Raw genomic sequence first — 21,390 nt, 5'->3', positions numbered from 1 at the left:
TCCCGTCGGAGCACCCGGTCAATGTCTTCTCTCGAATTCAAGACTACCTAGAAGCTAAAGAAGAAGGCCTCCACGTTCCTTTTGCCCCCAATCGATGCCTCTAGAGAGAACCCCCTCACGGCTCATCGATTACTCAGTACGTCTCTCTTTCTCGTAATGGATTAATTTGGTTTTTTTTTTTTTTTTTAGAGTGGATGATACGAATAAGGAGATAGAGGAGGTTCAGAGGCAGAGGAAGTCCCTAATCTAGTGTGTCAGACTGTCAGCTCGACAACTTCCAGCGCATGGTCGATACCTTCACCACCTTTCGATGGAAGCGCCACCAGGTTGATATTTGTCCAATCTTTCACAAATTATGAGCTCTAAAACCCTAATTTGTCCTTGGGTTTGATTGAATTGTATTTATTTTGTGTTGAAATTAGGTTGATTATACGCAATGGAGCGAGGGCTGAAGATTCCTCAGAACAAGTGCACCAAGACCACCAATTCCCTCCTGATTTCGCTCATGAAGCAGCTAGAAAAGGTCTTTTCTTCTCTCTTAACCACTTCTCTATACCATTTTTGAGTTTTTTTATCAAGGAAATTAACAATGGAACTTTAGCTTTGCTGCCATTACTTGATTTTTGGTTCAAAATCGAATGCTGAGGCTCCCTGTAACGTTTAGTAGATTAGTGAAGCTGTGATAGCTTTCTGCTGCTTGTAATTTCAAGAAAACAAGAGTACTTATATATTTCGGCAATGTTAGGGGGTTCTTGTAATTATACTATTTGATTCTAAATGAGCTATACCATTTAATTGGAAGTTCATTAGTGGAGGGGTTTAGGAGAACTCTTTAGGGATAACATGTGGTTAGTTTAAGTTTGTTGAACGCAAATGAGATTGCTGTTTGTTTTTGGTTTGTACAGGCCCTGTAAGTTCCCCATGATTGGGATAGGATTGTGACCAATCCTTTATGACCCCAAGGACTTGGTTTTCCCTGTGTTTTTTTTTTAAGAAATGATATAATGACAAAATTCATAGATTTCAATGCCATCTTTGTTGGTGTCTATCGACACTTCTATGCCGCAAGCATTTTCTTTGAATTAACCAGTTTGGTGTGCTTCAACTTGATGTGAGTTTTACATTTTGCTATGCCACTTGAAACTTTATATATTCTTTTTGGTTAAAGTTGAGGATACAAATGTGTTATTACTGATTTGAAGGTAATATACAGTTGGATTTGAGTAGTTCACCTTTTTATATCTTTTTGTAGCTTGAGCAGAAGCAGAAGTATGCGGCTTGGAAAGCAATAGATATAAGGAAAGCTGTGAAAGAAGGAAGGAAACCTCTCGCTGGCTCCCCTGCTGGTGATGATGATCTTTCAGTTCCCTCGAGTATAACTAGTGGTTCATATGTATGGTTCTAAACTTCACACTAGTTTTCTTTGAGCCTTTTGGACGATTTGGGCTTCTCCTTCTCCTTCTAGCTAGACGATTTGAGCTTTATGTTTTCAAAATAAATCATTATGGATCAAGTGTTTGATTTCATTTATATCCATATTTGTCATATCAATATATTGAAGTAGAGAAGCATAGTGAGACTTGTGGGAGCTATTACATGCCATATAGTGAGATTTGAGCTTAATTGAAATACATGCATTATTCTAAGCACTAATTTCTTCATGAGTGAACATCTCATTTGCTTTGCATCTCTAGAACTTGCTTCATATCTTTCGAAACTCTTTATCTCAATTTTACATCTTGAAAATGAGTTAGGGAATTAGGAATCCACCATGGCCAAATGAGTATGTCCCAAAAAGATTGAATATCCTTAGATTGCCATTTGAGCCTTTATGTTAGCCTTTCAATTCTTCACACCATAAATGTTTACCCTTAACTTAAACACTTGCCTTACCCTTTCAAGTTTTCTTAATGAGCAATATGAGATTGTCTATGTCATGATGCTAAAAGAAACAAGTGTGGGGGTACTTGAAAAAAAAAAGTGTGGTTGTGTTCTTCGTTTTGCAATTTTACTTCTTTTTAGTTAAAAAAAAGAAGAGAAAAACAAAAGAAAATCTCAAAAGAATGTTATTTCAATTCAATAATTAGTTTTTGTTTAAGTTTGGGGGAGTGGTTTGAGAAAGTGAAAAGTTTGAGCATCTTTAGTTCTTAAGTTTTTAATCTCCAAAGGATTGTTGCTTATTAAGTTGCTTGAAAATTGTTATTCCATTCCATTTCATTTCTTTAACCCCTCACCCTAAGCCTCATTATATCCAATAAAAGCCCTTCTTCAACCAAGATGTGATTTTGTTGATAAGTAGAGATAATATTGAAGAGCAAGCATATGGCGGTATTGCATGAGATTGTTTTGAGTATAGAATAGTTAACCCCTAAACATTTGTGTGAAAAATAGAGTGAATATCTTGTGAGTTTATGGTTAACATGGTTTGACATGCATTCTCAATTTCGGTACGTTGAAATGACAAATTGAAGACATGCTACACATTTCAAAACGCAAGCATTTGATCCATGATCCATGAAGCTTTAAGACTTAACTTGATTTCCATGCCCTATCTATATTGTGTTCTTTGAGGAAATTGTTGGAAGGATTAGGTAGTTTTGTTGTATAGGATTTGGGTTAGTTTGCTTGAGGACAAGTAAAGTTCAAGTTTGGGGGTATTTGTTGGATCATAATTCATATACATATTTGTGCCCTAAAACATAAAAATTACTTGTTCTAAAGTCCAATTTGATGTTGACTAATCCAATTTCATTATTTTCCTAATCGTGTACTTTACTTAAGGGTTAAATACTGTTTACTCCATGAACTTTCAGGGAAAAACAGTTCAGTCCCTCCCTTTTTAATTTCACACGTTTACTCCCTCATCTCTCAATTTTGGACCAATAGGTCCATTCCGTTACTCTCTGTCCAAAAATTCTGTTAAATTGCTGACGTGGCAGTCTTTTCGCCGTAAAATGTCTATTATACCCTCTCATACCTTTTTTTTTTTGGTGCTATTTACCTCTTCTTCTTCTTCCAGCTCTCTCTCCATCTTTCTATTTCCCAATCTTCCTCAGAAAATCAGATCGCCCAAACTTCCAGCTCTCTCTTCATTTTTTTTTCCTTCTCTTCTTTCTTCTCTTCCTCAGTAAGAGAGCTAGAAACTTTGGCTTCAACAGTAGCGGTTTTGATTTCCACTTCTGCAGACCAATTTCTCCTCCACTAGTACTGTAGGCTCTCCGAGAAAAATCAGAGCAGGGATAGTAGTATGTGTCCGACAAAGCAGAAGCACCAGAGTTCCTGAGTCGATCGCGCCGACAAATGCTCCAGATCCGGAGAGTCCACAACCTCCACCGCAGACTGGATTTCCGAGACAATCCAAGGCGGATCCTTACCCCACGTCAACCTCTACATTGGAACAAACGGCTGGGCTTGGTGGAGAGCTTGGCGGTTGGCGGTTCCACCCGGTCTTACTTGAATTGACCCCATCAAATAACCTTAATTTCTAACCAAGATCAAACCTTGACCACTCAAATCAAACACACATCTCACTTTCAAACCAAAAACACATTTCAGATTCTGAAGCAATTCAAATTCAAAACGGAATTTTTGGAAGGAGAGTAACGAAATGGACTTATTGGTCCAAAATTGAGAGATGAGGGAGTAAACGTGTGAAATTAAAAAGGGAGGGACTGAACTGGTTTTTCCCTGAAAGTTCAGGGAGTAAACAGTATTTAACCCTTTACTTAATCTTTGTGTTTATTTTTATATTTATTTTCCTTATCATGTTAGGAAATAATGGAGAAGAGAAAGTGAGCTAGATATTTTCCTACTCGGCTAAGAGAAAGTGAGCTAGACAAGAAAGGAGGGGTAGCCTCCTGACCAAACGAACTTCAAATGAGTTGAAACTTTCTATTTTCATCCTAGACATCCCAAAGATCATTTTTTATGAAGAGTTACAGAGCTAGTTTCGTGTGGAAAGCCTTCAAACAGTCAGTCCAATTTTCTGAAAGACGAAAACTAGAAAACCTGACCTATACGTATATCAGAAGAATTTAAGGCCAAAACACAATGAATTTAACTCTGAAATTTTATTAGAATGATCTACACTCATGGAGGAACATTTGACATGAATAAGTCAGAGGCCCATTCTAAAGTCTTAGTGGAGAATTAATTGAAGGAATTAAGGGGCAGAAAGTGACTTAAAACCAGCTCAACAATCATCATGTTCATGTTTCCCACCCACATAAAGAAAGCTAGATGCTTTTCTCTTTTTTCTTGGATATATTTTTTTACTCCAATCTCTTTAATAAATCATCATTACCCCCATACTCCACCTCCATACTACACCTTCATGCTTTGTTGTTATTCATCATTACTTCCCTCTTTTTCTTCTCTATATAAACCATCACCCGTTCCACTCCATAATATCTTTTCTCTCTCTTCATCTCCTTCATAAAACCTCACTTACCACCACCACAACCTTCATCATCTTTTCCATCTACCCATTCCATTTCATAGACAAAAAGCTTCACTACTCCAGCATTTCACCACTTGATCATCTCTACATCTCATATTCCATCATCAACCTTTGAAGAAGAAGGAGAGGAGTCTAGCATCACTTGAGGAATCATCATCACCATCACCATTTTCACTATGTGAATGCCTTCATGAGTTCATCTACACCATCCTCAACTTGATTATCACTAGTCCCTTCTCTATCCCTACTTTTTAGTTTGATGTTCATATACATGTTGAAGCTTATGTATTTGATTATGAGTGAGTAGTTAGTTTGTTGGGGCTAGGGTTGAAAGCCCTAGACAAACTTGTAATGAATTGATGTTTGAGTCTTATTTAATGCATTTTCCATGATCATCTTCACATGCTAATTCAAGAAGTGAATGCTTGTGTTTGAATCTAGCTAATTTGAATACTTTTCATTTGTCATTACATGAACAATGTTTAGAGAATAGCTAGCTTTAGACAATGAAAGCATGATAGCACACTAGATGTGTATGTGAGGTTAGTGAGTTAAAATCACTTAGATCTAGGATTGGTTTGCTTGCTTGATTATCTAAACTCAAATCTTTATGCATCTAGGAGCAAGGAATTGATACTTATCTGGTAATATAACTTGTTCTTGGGTAGTTAGTTTCGCACTTTTCCGGTGGAAATTGATAAAATAAAAGGAGTTTAGGCCTTAGTAGTCTTATCCGGATGCTAAGAGGGTAATTTGATATTTGGGATTGCATTACTTATAGTTTGAACATCAATGCATGCAAGGGAGGCTATGGTGAACAACCTAAAGCTCTAACTTCCATCCATTTTATCACATCTTGTTTAGCATAGCCTAGTTTACATTTCAAGTTTTTATTGTGTGTTAATTTGAGTTTACACCATCTCCAAAGCCAAAAATCAAACCACTACACCATCTTGCATATATTCACCATGAACTTTGATTCACTTGTTAACCCTTGTTTATGACTTGTACATTTGCATATTCATCTAGCACCCTTTAGGTTTTCCCTAGCTAGAGTGGGTTTTCCAATCCCTTGGGTACGATATCCCATACTCACAATCCCTGCACTATAACTTGGCCCTTATACTTGAGGGTGGCTATTTGGCTAACAGATATCTTAACGTCAAGGAGGGAGACAACAATGTTCTTGAATGGTCAATAACTAGAGTTTCTATTGTGAAAGGCAATGCCTAAAGGTCAGTTTTTGGCTCTGCGATATCCAATGGTGTGCATAGTATTAGCTCTGCGCCTTAAACTAGTGTATCGTTTTGGAACTTTTTGTCTCTCTTTAATTAAGTGATATTTTTTTGTAGGAACCTGATGCAATGTAACTTCTTTAATTAAGGCATAAAAAATTTGGCAGTCAACATGTACGTCTTTCTCTTTAATTAAGTCATAATTGTTTATCATAATTATACTAAATGTCCATTGTTGTTCTAGTTTTGTTTTCATTTGAAGGTATCCCCTGTTTTATTAGAAAAGTGTCTTCTTATTGTTCTGCTAGTCATGTAATTACAGGGTAAAAATTGGCCATGGGGATGTTGAAGGCGATTCCATATAACTGATTATATAAGAGGGGTACCCCATGTCCCCCAATATAAGTTTGTCTTTGTTATAGCTCTGCTTCTCTTTTTGGGTATTGCTGCTATAGGCTTGATCATTCAATTTAGTGTTAGAACATGTGCTAGTGCATGTTTGTTATAGCTCAAGTGCTAGTGCATGTTTGGGTTAGCTTACTAAAAGTACTCTTCTTACATGTTTTGCAGATAGCATTGGAGGGCAGTTACAAGGAAGAATTTGTCAAAGGAATTTAACAACCATCAATGAAGACTTCATAAGAGACATGTTTTGGAACAACATGTATATCAGCTTGACCCCTATGAATTGGCAAAGTATGTCGTGAAGGCGTATGTGTAGGAGCTAAAGGAAAGCATAAGAGGAAGTTGGTTGTTGCTGAAGGAAAGCATCATTTTTGTGCTTCTCTACTGGTACAATATTCATGCACTGTGTGGCATGTTTTGTAACAAATAGTTTGTATTTGTATCAGCTTTTGATGTCCCAAGTAGATGGGCATGCATTTGAATGCTTTTCTTCTTTCAATGTTGGCTTGGATGATTGGGAAATCCTCCCTTTTAAAGTTTGAATGCTTTTCTTCAAGTAGTATGAGTTGGATTACTCATTTCATAGATTCCAGTGTCTTTTCTTTACAATTAGTCACTGTTCATTAGGTAAAATGGAGCATTATTATCAATGCACAAAATCCAGAAAAGACGATTATCACACAACAGAATTTCTAATGTTAATAATGTTGTCTGAAGTAACAATTTAGATGTTCACACAATGAATCCTTATATAACATGCAACGGTTCTAACAAACATACAGTGTCTTATTTACAATCACACAACTATAATAACTAGAATACGTTATCTAAAACTAACACACAACAATAAAATTTCCAAAAGTGAAGTGTGAGGATAACTCATACAACAGAGAAAATAAAATGTTGTTGTCTGATTCGTCTTTCATACAACGGCTCGGAAACAACTTTCGTTGTGTGAATGATGCCAATGACATGTGCAGCATGACTGCGCGTGTTAATGTTTAAAAGTCTAGCGGTAGCTGGACTTTAGCTAACGCTGATCCGATGGGCGGATCGATACTTGTGTTGTTGTAGTTCCCGTTACCTGTCAAGTGAAATACAAAGGGGCGTCAGAGGGAGACCGCGCTGGGCGGTCTTCAGCTCTCTGATGCCTAAGTTAGTCGATGTATTTATGTTGACAAAGTAACAGTAAGCAAGTATTGAATGCGTAATAAATGAGGAGAGAGGAGAGGACCTTTTATAGGTGAGGAAGAGGATGATCTTCTCCTTGTTTTCGATGTGGGACTGATGTGCTTCAGTTCCCAGTTTCAGTAGCTTCTGATGCTAACTTGACACGGCGCGTGGCGGCGCGTCGGCGGTGCTTTGGGGTTGCTCCGGGGCTCAGGCGGTAACCTGGCTAGCTGTCTTTACGCCAGTCACTTATATGGTGGGCGTTGGTACCCCTGGCGGTACAATGAGCGTGGCTCATTATAGCTAATTATGCTTGCAAATGCACATGTATGTACAAGTCCCCCAAATCCCCAGTCAAGGAGGGCAATCTTGGTTGGGGAGTTGATCGACGGTTTGAATCGTTTCTCCCGCTAGACTTTGCAGAAGCATAATTAGCGTCAGTGCGTCGTCAACCATGGATTTACTGAGCAAACGCTTTGTGCCCTTTCGGGTGGGCCCCTGCTAGGCCCCCCAGGGAGTCCCCCACTCCCCGGCTAAGATGGACCTCCGGATGGTCGTTATTATTGTTTGTTGAGGGGGAGCTGCATGGAGCAGCGCTGCACGGAGCAGAGGGTGTTGGGTTGCGAGCCCAATCTTAGCACCCAAGTGACGGGGTCAACGTACCTGATCAGGGCTGTCGTAGACTGTTGACTAGTCCCCGTGTCCCGTAGGGACATTCTGACCGTAACTCCGCGTGGCGGCGTTGTCAGAGGGGCGTGGCCTCGGGATCCGCCGCTGGCGGAAGTCCCCCTGCTAGATGTAGCAGGAAGCAGCGTCAAGTAGACGTGCTTGGTGGTACTTTATTGAGCGGTATTGCGCTGAATAAAGTACGCAGCTTGTCAGATGAGAAAGGGGGTCCGCTAGCGGTGTGCTGTGTAGCGGAGGACGCCCCGTTTACCGAATGACGAGGGAAGTTCCGGTGGAGACTTCGATGGTGACAAGAAAAGTTCCGCTGGCGGGGTGTCGCTCAGTGGAGTGTCACCTGAGATGACAAGTGAGAAAATCCTCTGGCGGGGTTTCGCTCAGCGGAGACTCCGTCACTTGGAGAATGGCAGGTGAAGGTCCGCTGGCGGGGTTTCGCTCAGCGGAGACTCCGTCACTTGGAGAATGGCAAGTGAAGGTCCGCTGGCGGGGTTTCGCTCAGCGGAGACTCCGTCACTTGGAGAATGGCAAGTGAAGGTCCGCTGGCGGGGTTCCGCTCAGCGGAGAATCCGTTACTTGAATGACAAGTGAAGATCCGCTGGCGGGGTTCCGCTCAGCGGAGACTCCGTCACTTGGGGAATGGCAAGTGAAGGTCCGCTGGCGGGGTTTCGCTCAGCGGAGACTCCGTCACTTGGAGAATGGCAAGTGAAGGTCCGCTGGCGGGGTTTCGCTCAGCGGAGACTCCGTCACTTGGAGAATGGCAAGTGAAGGTCCGCATGGCGGGGTTCCGCTCAGCGGAGAATCCGTTACTTGAATGACAAGTGAAGATCCGCTGGCAGGGTTCCGCTCAGCGGAGACTCCGTCACTTGGGAATGGCAAGTGAATGTCCGCTGGCGGGGTTTCGCTCAGCGGAGACTCCGTCACTTGGAGAATGGCAAGTGAAGGTCCGCTGGCGGGGTTTCGCTCAGCGGAGACTCCGTCACTTGGAGAATGGCAAGTGAAGGTCCGCTGGCGGGGTTTCGCTCAGCGGAGACTCCGTCACTTGGAGAATGGCAAGTGAAGGTCCGCTGGCGGGGTTCCGCTCAGCGGAGAATCCGTTACTTGAATGACAAGTGAAGATCCGCTGGCGGGGTTCCGCTCAGCGGAGACTCCGTCACTTGGAGAATGGCAAGTGAAGGTCCGCTGGCGGGGTTTCGCTCAGCGGAGACTCCGTCACTTGGAGAATGGCAAGTGAAGGTCCGCTGGCGGGGTTTCGCTCAGCGGAGACTCCGTCACTTGGAGAATGGCAAGTGAAGGTCCGCTGGCGGGGTTCCGCTCAGCGGAGAATCCGTTACTTGAATGACAAGTGAAGATCCGCTGGCGGGGTTCCGCTCAGCGGAGACTCCGTCACTTGGGGTTTCTTCTCAAGTGGTGACTTCCCTTGGAAGCTGAAGAAGACGACGGTTGACACGTGGCCAACTCCTAGAGGGTTAGCGTGTGGAGGTTTGTCTGCTAAGCCTAGCCGTCTTCTCGTCATTAATGTGAGTAATGATGGATTTCGTAACCGAGGCGACGCCTCGGCTAATCCAGGGAGTTAGTGAAGACGTGGGACACGTGTACGGTTGCTACGTGATGTCGTTTTGTAGCGGACGGCTCAGGATTACTTGATGTTGACATAAAAAGGGGGAACTGAGCGAGTTTCGACACTTCTGGAAAATCTACAAATCTGAGTTGCCTCCTTCGAGCCTTGTTCGTCTGCGAATTGCGAAGGAGATCCCCGGGTTTGCGTGGAGTAGTCGGACTGGAGAGGACGAAATCTGTCAGTGAAGACGAGCTGCACTCCAAAGTCTTCGACGTGAGGTTGGTATTTCGGATCCTTTTCCTGTTTCATTGAATCTGCAATGGTGGTTTCTGGGTTTTGGTATTTCTGTTAATGGTATGATATTGCTTCTGTGTTATTCTCGGAGGGTGTAGGGAGAGATTTGAGGGAGGTTACGGTGTTTGACAGAAAGTTGGGGTTTTGGGTTTTGCTAGATGGTCCAATCTGGGTTGAGTGTGTGGTTGTTTTTGTTTTGGTATTTTTGTGGGTAATTGTTCTTGACATCTTTGGCTATATCTGATGTGAGAGTAGGTTAGATCTGTATTTGTGCTAACTGATGTGGGTTTTAGGGTTTGGGATGGCCAACGTCATAGAGATTTCGAGCAGTGAGGATTCCGGGTCTGACGTGTCGTTCAGCGTGGCGGATATGACTTTTATTGACTCGTTGCGTCCGTCTGCCCATGCAGGAACCTCACTGCCAGAACCGCTTGAAGTTGAGCCACTTCAGACCATCCCCTAGGAAGTAGCTATGGGTCGTGGTTCGCGTCCAGAGAGCTCTAGGGCGGGTGAGGTTGCTAGGCGCGACGAGCGCTTGGCGAGCAATAGTGCTGCTAGCGGCTCCGCTGGCGAAGGGGAAGTGCCGGGCCAAAATGTCGAGTCGGCGTGGTACCTCTCAGACGGCACCGCCGTCGACGAGGCAGGTGGGCGGATGGATGTCGCCGCTGTTAACCGGATGAAGCGGACGTTCCGGTTGCCGGGCTCGGTGAAGCTACGCCCGCCGACAGCGGATGAGAAGGCCTCGATGCTCTCAGCGGGATGTGCTGCCGTGCACGAGGCCATATTCCGCCAAGGAGTGACATTCCCGCTGGTGCCCAATCTCCAAATTCTTGTGTGCGAGTTTGGCCTTGCCTTTGGTCAGATCTGTCCCAACATGTGGCGGTTGATGTTGGCGATGAACTCCTTGTGGCGCTTGTCGGGGTGCGAGGGGCCTACCGTGGCGGAAGTGCTTCATTTCTACGAGCTAGTGTATGTGAAGCGCCGAGGTTGCAGAGGGTGTGTGAACCTGAGCCGCCGCCAGAGAGCGCCCAAGTTGATTGAGAATCTAAGGGACTCAATGTCCTACTGGCGGGGGACCTTCTGCGTCGCCACAGATGGCTGGGAATACCACACCAGGTCGAATGTGGAGGGGCCGACGTTTAAGACTAAGTCGGAATTCCAGCCCATCCGAGGTTGGCAACTGGTTTCCGCTAAAAATAACTGGCGGGTTCAAACTTTTGCAAACCTGCGCTTTTTGTTAATGATTATTGTGTTTGTGCAGCGGGACTGAGGTACATTTTGACGCGCGAAGAGGAGTGTCGCGTGGAGAGGATCCGTGGCTGCTGGCGGAACCGCAATTTGCTTGACTTCCGTCTTCTGACCGGTTGGGAATTGCTGGTCGACCTGCGGCTAACTCGTTCTATTGGTGAGAACATTTCCGCCACACCTCTCTTTTTTTTGGTAAGTGATCCGGACTGACGGGTGTTTGTGTTTTTCTTTGCAGAAACCCCGCCCGGTAACAAATCTAGTCGCGACGCTTTCGAAAAGCAATGGATCGTGCTGAGATAGAAAATTTTCTGGAGGCTATGTATGCCGAGGGGCTGGCGGCCCAGCAGACGGTGGTGAACCCGGAGACGCTGGTGCTGAGCCAGTCCGAGGTTGCGGTGGAGCTGCCGATGCCGCACCACTCCCATCTGGGTGAGGATGGTCTGCCGGTAGTACAGGCGGATACTCAAGCGGGCGGCGGGGATAGGGGATTGTTGCTACCGGGCCGCGGGAGCGGATGCCTACCACCCGGCGCGGTCCTCAAAAGAAGACGGTGCAGCCGACGGAGACTGCCACCGAGTCCAGGGGTGAGCCGCCGGTGCGGGTGACGAGGACCGCTGCTGGGACACAAAGGGCGCTGGAGAAAAAACGCCGGCAGCCTGACTCCCCCGTCGAGGAAGAGGAAGAAGGGGTGGTGATCGGAGTCCGCCAACAAAAGAAGGCCCGGCAAACTGCGTCGAAGGTTGCAGTGGCGGAGGGAGAGGCGGCAGCCGTCAGTGATCTGGACTCCTTCGCCGAGTATGCGCCATTCATGACAGAAGGGGAGCGGGCGTTCCTTTTCCATTTGTGCGAGCGGCTGGGGTTCGGGGGTCTGGCGGGCCTATCGCGCCCGACGGCAATTGACCAATCGCCCTTCAGCTCGGCGTTTGGTCAAATATCTGCGGGATTACATGGTATGTTCGAGGCGGCGTCTAAGCAGCCCCGGATTGAGGAAGAGCTCAGGGGAGAAATCGGAGGTCTCCAGAGGGAGTTGGCGGAGGCCAAGGAGAGACTGGCGGAGGTCGAGCGGGGACTGGTCAAGGCGGAGTGTGATTATGCGGACGCTCGTGGCAAGCTTAATGCGGCCATCCGGCGGGATCTGGAGAGGAATGAGCGCGTCTCCAAGTTGGAGCAGGAGATCGCGCTGCTGCAGGAGCGGATAGCCGCTAAAGATAAGAAGCTCATTATTGTGCAGCGGGAGTCTGCCGCCAGACTGGATGAGGTGCAGCGGCTGGACGGGGAGGTTAACCGCCTGAAAAATGAACAGAGTTCCTCTGCGGCCGCCGCCGTTGAAGCGTTCAAGCTGTCGGCGGAGTATAAAAAGACATTGACCGAAGCGGCGAAGTCTGGGGCCCGGGCCAATATAGACATGTTGAAGCGGAAGGGCGCCATTGACTTTGCAAAGGCGTCACAGCCCGACGTGCCGGTGGTCGAGAGTGTCCCGCCGGAGACAGAAGTCGTGCCTGACCCTGCGGCGGGTACTCATTCGGGCAGCGGGGAAAGTGGCTCCCATCCGCCGGAAAGGTCCCGGCAGACTCCCCAGCAGACCCCGTCGGAGGTGTCACGTGCCGGATTTCTGGAGGCACACACCCGGGCGGATGGTACTATAGAGACTCCCAGTCCGACAGCTCGAGGGTCCGATCAGGCGAGCCGATCGGTCGTGCCGCCGCCTGTTGAAGCCGTAGAAGCTGAAGACAACCGCTGAAGCTAGCTGAGACTTCCATAGTTTTTTTTTTTTTTTTGACACTTTGTAATAATGAACTACTTTGGGTGGGGAGTCCCAGCCCTGAAATGAAATTTCAGAGTTTGACGTTTGTCATGATGTGTTTGTACCGCTAGAGTTTTGACGTAGAGATTTTTCTTTTGCCAAGCAATGAAACATTAAAGGAATTAAAATTGGTCCAAGTGCACCACGTAGCGGACGTGGTCCGCTGACGATTCCTGGCGTTGCCAGTTGCCCTCAGTGCTAGACTTGGTAACAATGGTTTGAATAATTCCTCGTTTCATTGATAGCTGACTGATCAGCGTTTACAAAAGAGGGGTAGTACCCGTTGGGTAGCTTCCCTTAGCTAAATATTGAACAAAAATTTAGCTAAGTCAAGATGCACTTGGGTAGCGGCATGACTATTTGTAATAATACCGAAGGTGTTCGGTATTCCAAGGGTGGGTCGTTGTGACGCCATCCTTGTCCATTAAGTAGAAGGTGCCTGGGCTAACGACTTCCACAATTTTGTATGGACCTTCCCAAGTTGGGCGAAGCTTTGTTGGCGGTGGAATGACTTCCTTCATTACCCAGTCCCCAGTTGGAGGTTCCGGGCCTTGACTCTGGCGTTGTAGAAACGCGATACCCGCTGCTTGTTTTGCAGGTTGCATAGGTGGGCCTTGTGTCGCTTTTCCTCCAGGAGGTCCTTGTCCAGGTTGATGCCGTCAGTGTTGGTCTCTGGGCGGTAGCCCTCGACTCTGGCGGTAGGTTGAGAGACCTCAATAGGCAGGACAGCCTCCGTTCCGAACATCATGCAAAAAGGAGTTTCACCAGTTGCGGAAGTTGGGGTTGTTCTGATGGCCCATAGAACTTCCGGGAGTTTCTCCGCCCATAGACCCTTTGCTTTGTCGAGTTTTTTCTTCAGCAGCTTTTTGATTATCTTGTTTGCTGCTTCGACCTGACCGTTGGTCTGGGGGTGGGTGACAGATGCAAAACTCATCTTAGTACCCAAGTTGGCGGTGAAAGAGATGAGCTCCTTGTTGTTGAATTGTGTGCCATTGTCGGTGATTATCGTGTGTGGGACACCGTAACGGCAGTAGATGTTCTTCCAGAGGAAGTGAATTACCTTGGCGGTAGTTATTGCTGTTAGTGGTTCCGCCTCTATCCACTTGCTGTCGTAGTCGATAGCCACTATGATGTACTTGAACTGGCCCTTGGCGGTTTGAAATTTTCCCATCAGATCCAGGCCCCAAGTTGAGTGGATCCATGGAGCGACGATGACCGATAGTGGTTCCGCCGGTGCATGCGGGATGTCAGCAAATTGTTGGCACTTGTGGCATGATCTTGATACCTGGCGGGCATCGTCGCCGAGAGTAGGCCAAAAATAGCCTTGTCGCATTGTGCGATTGGCTAAGGATCTGGCGCCTGAGTGGTTTCCGCATTCTCCGCTATGAATTGCTGCTAGAACGACCTTTCCCTCCTCTGGGGTTAGGCAGCGGAGGTTGGGATGGGTGAATCCCTGGCGGTACAGCTTGCCGTTCTGGATGTTGTAGCGGGTTGCCCTCCGTTGGAGTTGTCGCGCCTTAACTTTGTCTTCCGGCAATGTGCCGTTGCGCTTGTACTCAATGACTTCGTCCATCCAGCTGGTATTGACCTCAATGTTGAAGATCTCCGCCAGGGTTTTTGTGATACTTGGCTTGTCAAGACACTCCACTCTTGTGTCCGCTGGACTCTGATGTGGCTGGGCGGTTGCCAGTCTTGCCAGTGAATCAGCCTTGGCGTTCTTTTCCCTGGGGATTTGTGTGATGTTATGAAATTTGAATTTCTTGAGGAGTGTCTTAACGTACCCTAAGTATGCCGCTAACTGTTGGTCCTTGGCCTGGAAGCTGTCATTGACCTGGTTAACGACCAACTGGGAATCACTGAAGATGTTGACACTGTCAGCCCCTGAATCGATGGCGAGGAGTAAGCCGGCAATGAGTGCTTCGTACTCCGCCATATTGTTGGAGGCTTTGAAGTTGAATTTTAGCGCGTATTCCACATTCAGCCCCCAGGTCCTGTGAGGATGACTCCGGCGCCGCTGGCCTTGGCGCTGGCGGAGCCGTCCACATGCAGGTTCCAATCTGATTGTAGGGGAGCTGGCTCCTTAGCGGTGACCATTTCCGTCCCGGGCTCATTCTCCGTGCTGGGGTTGGGCTGACGCTCAGTGAGCTCGGCGATGAAGTCCGCTACCGCCTGGCCCTTCATGGCGGTTCTTGGCTTGTAATCTATGTCAAATTCACTGAGCTCGATGGCCCACTTGCTGAGGCGCCCTGAATGTTCAGGGTTCTGCATCACCTGTCTTAGTGGTTGATTGGTCAGCACGTGGATTGTGTGCGCTTGAAAATACTGGCGGAGGCGTCTGGCGGCAACGATGAGTGCAAGAGCTAGCTGTTCTAAGGGTGGATACCTTGTTTCTGCCCCGTTCATGCCTCTGCCGGCGTAGAAAACTGGGAGCTCGTCCTGTCCCTCCCGCCGGACAATGGCGCAACTCACCTCTGATACCGATACCGCTAGGTATATGAACAGTGTCTCTCCTTGCACAGGGATAGAGAGTAGTGGGACTGCCGCTAGGTAATCCTTCAAGCCCTGAAACGCCGTCTGACACTCTGGGTTCCAGTTGATGACTTTCTTGTGAGTCGTTTTGAGGAGCTTGAAAAATGGGGCACACCTGTCAGAGAGCCCTGGAGATGAATCGAGAAAGGGCGGTTAACTTGCCCTGGAGGCACTGGACGTGTATCTTATACTCAGGGTCCGCCAGGTCGAGTATGGCCTGTACCTTGTCCGGGTTAGCCTCGATTCCTCGTTCACTGACAATATAACCCAGAAATTTGCTGGCGGTGACGCCAAAGAAGCATTTTTCTGGGTTGAGGCGCATGCCATAGGCCAGGAGGATGGTAACTATGATCTTGAGATTTGCCACATGTCCGCTGGCTTTTATACTTTTGACTAACATGTCGTCCACGTAGACCTCGATTATCTTGCCCAAATGTTCAGCGAACATAGCATTCATCAGCCGCTGATAAGTTGCACCGGCGTTCTTCAGACCGAAAGGCATGACATTGTAGCAGTACAGCCCTTTGTCGGTGGTGAAGGTGGTACATTCCTGATCGCTGGGATGCATCTTGATCTGATTGTAGCCGGAGAAGGCGTCCATCATGCTGAGGAGTTCATGCCCGGCGGTCGCGTCGACCAGCTGGTCAATGCGTGGCAGAGGGAAACTGTCCTTTGGACATGCCTTGTTGAGATTTTTGAAGTCGACACACATCCGCCACTTGCCGCTAGGCTTCTTGACCATGACCAGGTTGGAGATCCACTGGGGATAGACTACCTGGCGGATGAATCCAATGCCCTGGAGTTTGGCGACCTCTTCTCCTATGGCGCGGTATTTCTCCTCGTCGAAGGCCCTTCGCCTCTGCTTGATGGGATGGAAGGATGGCTTGATGGTTAGTTTGTGTGTGATGATTTCGGGAGAGATACCTGGCATGTCCGCATATGACCATGCGAAAACGGAGGCGTTGTCCCGCAGGAATTGAGTGAGTTCTGCGGCCACCTCTGGGTCTAGCTGAGCTCCTATGCGGACTGTCCGCTCTGGGTGCTCGTCAGAGATGCTGATGACCTTCAACGATGTTTCCGGATTGACCGGTTCCTTCCTTACATATTTCTCCTCCTCATCCCTAGGATCCTCGAAGATATCTGGTGGCGGTGCCTGATTTCCTACCGTTAGGATTTCGTGGCGGCGGGTTGACCGCGCAATGGTGGTTGAGTAGCACTCTCGTGCTAATTGCTGACTTCCCTTGACACAGCCCGTGCCGTTGGGTGTGGGGAACTTCATGAGAAGCATGTATCCGGCGATGATGCATTTGAGCTTGTTGAGTGACGGCCGTCCTATGATGGCATTATACGAACTGAAACAATCCACAACTATAAATTCAGTATGCACCTATGCCATACATGGACTGGAACCGACGGTTAACCACATGTAATCAGAACCTAGCGGTTGAGTGATATCGCCGGAGAAGCTAAGCAATGGCTCATGGTCTTGTAGTAGTTTCTTGTTCCGCCTAAGGTTGTTGTAACAACCGCTGAATATGACATTGACAGCAGATCCGCTGTCCACCAGGATTCTTCCCACTGACCATCTGTCGAGAATGGCATCGATCAGAAATGGGTCGTCATGGGGTAGATGTACTCCGCGCTCCTCCTCCTCTGAGAAGGTGATGGGCTCCCAACCAGACTTTGGGAGTTTGGCAGATCTCTCGTAGTGGATGTTGCAGACTTCCTTTGGGTGACTTGCGCGTGCATACCGCTTTCTTGCCCTGTGAGACATGTTGGTGATTGGAGCCCCGCCATCGATGGTGTTGATGCGGCCCAGTGGCTCAATGTTGGCAATCACAGGTGGCGGTTGGCGCACCTTAAACTGATCCATCTTGCCGTCACGGTACATGGTCTCAATGGCCGTTTTGAGAGCGTTGCAACTGTTGGTATTGTGACCGCTGTCCTCGTGGTATTTGCACCACATGCCGGTGTTTTTTGGCTTACCCTTTTTGGGGAATTTCGGTGAGGGTGGCGGTGGTATCTGATCCTTACATTGATTGTAAATTTCCTCGTACGAGGCTGTGAGGACGGTGAATACTGCATACCGCTGAGAGGATTCCGTCTGCTTGTTGCGATTGTCCCCATGGGATGGGCGGTTGCCCTTGTAGTGGTTGTCTTTCTGCCTCTTGCTTTGATAACTGCCCTGCTGCCATTCCCTCTTCTTGTCAGCTGGCGGTGCAGTGGGGGCTTTGCTGGCGGTCTCCTGATGGCTGGAGGAGGGTTGAGATGACTTTGTTGGTGTTGCTGGTGGCGGTGGGGTTTCTCCATATGTGATAAATTCCGCCTGGGCATGAATGACCGCCTCACTCATAAGGTGATCATACGCCGCATTGGGATGATTGTAGTTGAGGTGATAGAGGAATGGTCCCTTGAGGAGTCCCTGCTTGAAAGCCGCCGAAGCCATCGTTTTGTCGAGATCGCGGCACTGAGATGCTGCCGCTCGCCATCTTGTGACGAATGCCTTCAACGATTCGTCCCCTCCCTGCCTGACGCCAAACAACTGGCTCGTGTTGTGATGACCGGCGGACAATAAGATGAATCGAGAGAGGAAAGCATGAGATAATGCGTGGAATGAGTCGATGGACCCTGGCGGACACTCGAAAAACCAACTCATTGCCTCACTATCCAGCGTTTCGCTGAACAAGTGGCACAGGGTGGCGTCATCGAATCCCTTGTTGTTGGTGACCTTCTTGAACGTGTCCATGTGGACGAAGGGATCGGTCTTACCGCTATAATGTGACATTTTTGGGGTCTTTGCAAACGCTGGTCTGACGGCTTGCAAAATTGTAGCGGTGAATGGGCCTGGCCTGGACGCGAAGAGTGGGTTTGGGGCTGGCGCCGGGGTGCCTGCCTCTGCCAGGATTAGTCTCCGTTCTAATTGCTGCATCCTCTCCAAAATTTGGGTGGTTGCGTCGCCGGCGGGGCCCGCTCGGGCGCTCCGCGGAACTAACCCCCGCCCGGGAATGGGTAGATTGCCCTCAGTCCTTGCTCTAGTCCTCGAGCGGTGGGTGCGCAGCGATGACTCCGCCTCCTGCTCCAACAGTTGTGGGACAGGGGGTGGTCCCATTCCCGCCAGCTCAGGTGGGTTTGGCGGTACCTGCATTTGCACGATGGGTCCTATACCAGCGGTAGGCCGGCTGTGTCTGGTGCTGTGTGAATGCTCACTTCGTGCGGGGTTGGCGTTTGCGTCCAGCGTCCGCCTTAGCTCGTCGAAACGTGTCATCAGTGTGGCCACCTGGTGTTGGGCTTCCGCCTTCTCCTTGCGTTCCTGCTCGCGTTCCCTGTTTGCTTTGTGGAGGTCCGCGAGCGCCAGCTCATACAAGGCGGTGAGGTCCTGACCTGGGGGACGGCTGCTGCTTGGATTTGTTTCACCGCCTGGGTTGACCGGGGTGTTGAATAGTGCGCGGTTGATGCATACCGCTGGGTGGGCGGGTTGGGGAACGGCGGACTGGTCTGCCTGCTCTTCGACATTTCCCCCGCTACCGTTAGTCATGGTAATTGTGATGGGATGACCTTCTGTTCAAGGATTCCCACAGACGGCGCCAATGTTAATGTTTAAAAGTCTAGCGGTAGCTGGACTTTAGCTAACGCTGATCCGATGGGCGGATCGATACTTGTGTTGTTGTAGTTCCCGTTACCTGTCAAGTGAAATACAAAGGGGCGTCAGAGGGAGACCGCGCTGGGCGGTCTTCAGCTCTCCGATGCCTAAGTTAGTCGATGTATTTATGTTGACAAAGTAACAGTAAGCAAGTATTGAATGCGTAATAAATGAGGAGAGAGGAGATGACCTTTTATAGGTGAGGAAGAGGATGATCTTCTCCTTGTTTTCGATGTGGGACTGATGTGCTTCAGTTCCCAGTTTCAGTAGCTTCTGATGCTAACTTGACACGGCGCGTGGCGGCGCGTCGGCGGTGCTTTGGGGTTGCTCCGGGGCTCAGGCGGTAACCTGGCTAGCTGTATTTACGCCAGTCACTTATATGGTGGGCGTTGGTACCCCTGGCGGTACAATGAGCGTGGCTCATTATAGCTAATTATGCTTGCAAATGCACATGTATGTACAGCGCGGCAACTGTGGCTGCCATCTGCTGAGAGAAGGCACAACAATTTTAACCAAATAAGTGTTGACTGTTTGTGATTCACACAACGGGCTTCCACCGTTGTGCCATTTTTCATCACACAACACTCCGATACACAACGGAGATCATCCAAATCACACAACGAATTTGGTCCGTTGTCTGTTAGCTTTTTTGGCCTAGTGTACTAGTTGTTTGTGAATGAATTACGACAATCATATGTGGTACTTTTGTTAGTTGTATCCATAAACACCCTAGACCTAAACCATCCATCAAATAATTCTACTAAATTAGTGTTATTTATGTGTGCATTTCCATGTTCACATATCGATCTACAAAGAAACAACTAGCAATTATGTTATTAATATCCACTCAATTAAGTTGAAAACGCTTCAATGAGATATAATACTATCAACAATAGATAAACATTTAAACATCATATTCTGTAAGCCACATCTCTTCAGTACGTGCTTGAACTTCAATTGCTGCAAAACCTCAAAGTGCATAAGGGATCAACCCTAAAATATTCAAAACCTTTTGAACTTTCTTTCATTGTTTCAACTAGCTATCAATATTCATGGATAGTCAAAGTTCTATCAATCAATGATAAAAGTTTTGATAGATCATGAGTAAAAGTAAAACTAAACAAATCCATCTAGAAGGAAACGAATATATAGTAACTTATAAATTGCATGCTTACTTTGTCTGCAGTTTTTATGGTTATGACAACGAGAGACCCTTGTTATATAATTAATGAACAATTCTTAGGTTCACCCCGAGGGTGAATGAGCATATTCACCCCCATTGTCGATTAACGCATAATAACTTTATAATTTTCTAATCCAACCATTCATGTTGTATAACGTAATACAAAGATTAGCTTTGTAAAAAATCAATCAAATTAAAGACCTTTCAGTTATTCATTTCTATGAAATACATGGACGGTTCATCATAATAGTAGTAAGTGTTGTTAGAACCATCCATTTGTTTGATTCAATTAGATAATTAAACGATTTCTGATTAGATTGATTTTTTACAGATATGATCTTTAAAGGCTAATTTAATATATGTACCTTTGGATTATAAATTTATTAAATAAAAGTATGTTAATCGACAATATGGATGAATATGCTCATTCACCCTAGGGGTGAACCTAAGAATTGTTCATAATTAATAGAATTTAATAGTCCTTTAGTTAGCAAGAAGCTGATTTCACCTCAGTTTCAGTTGCGAATTTTAATTGTGAAAGTAAGTAAATTAGACAAGGCCAAATAGGCAAATGCACAACAAAAGATTTGTTTGAGTGCATAATTCACAGCAATCTTAAATATGTACTGTTCTACACCCCATCATCTTCTACTCTCAAACCAAAATGCTAGCTTGCTCTTACTTTGGGGACGAAAAGAAAAAGGACAATCGATATTAGTTAGGTCATGACATATGAAGTGAGCATTTCATTGGCCTTCCATTTACCCAACGTCCAAACCCAGCATTAGGAAGGAAGGCAACCCTCAAATTCAAACACTGAGGGTTCAATACAATCTTTTTGATTCCCCACTAGCCGGTCGTATATGTAGCTGACACAAACATTGTCAGGTTGAAACTCACAACTACATTCTCATCTCGTTGCCTATTGATCGATCTCGTCTGAAACCCATCTATTCATTGTCATTGTTCGATATTTTGATATCTTCATGTGCACTGGTCTATACTCCATGTATCCCAACTCAAATGGCTCTACCGAGTATATTGCAAGAAAGTTGTTGTTGTACGAGATTGAGCCCTTTATGCTGTTGACATGAACTGTTGAGACCAAGTTGGGGTTCTCTATTTTAAGGGTTATATCCCAGTCAGCCCCAAATGTTGTGTTTGAGATGTTAAAGTTAGAT

The 21,390-nt window shown here is 46.8% G+C and overlaps 1 protein-coding gene across 1 annotated transcript; it reads left to right on the top strand.

The window, feature by feature from the left end:
- Nucleotides 1-417: 417 nt before the first annotated feature.
- On the top strand, nt 418-1,560 carry LOC112164182 (protein HOMOLOG OF MAMMALIAN LYST-INTERACTING PROTEIN 5-like). The gene is made up of 2 exons (XM_024300412.2): nt 418-523; nt 1,253-1,560. Exons 1-2 carry the CDS (start codon nt 437-439, stop codon nt 1,403-1,405), a joined length of 240 nt encoding a protein of 79 aa, XP_024156180.2. The 5' UTR covers nt 418-436; the 3' UTR covers nt 1,406-1,560.
- The last annotated feature ends 19,830 nt before the right edge of the window (nt 1,561-21,390 follow it).

This window comes from Rosa chinensis, chromosome 5, assembly GCF_002994745.2.
Source record: "Rosa chinensis cultivar Old Blush chromosome 5, RchiOBHm-V2, whole genome shotgun sequence".
Lineage (NCBI taxonomy): Eukaryota > Viridiplantae > Streptophyta > Magnoliopsida > Rosales > Rosaceae > Rosa > Rosa chinensis.
Note: the sequence above shows the minus strand (reverse complement) of the source record. Positions and strands in the feature narration are given on the sequence as shown.

Coding starts and splice junctions, on each gene's coding strand:
- LOC112164182 (XM_024300412.2), top strand. CDS start 437: ATGGAGCGAGGGCTGAAGATTCCTCAGAACAAGTGCACCAAGACCACC. Junction 524..1,252: donor TCATGAAGCAGCTAGAAAAG/GTCTTTTCTTCT, acceptor ATCTTTTTGTAG/CTTGAGCAGAAGCAGAAGTA.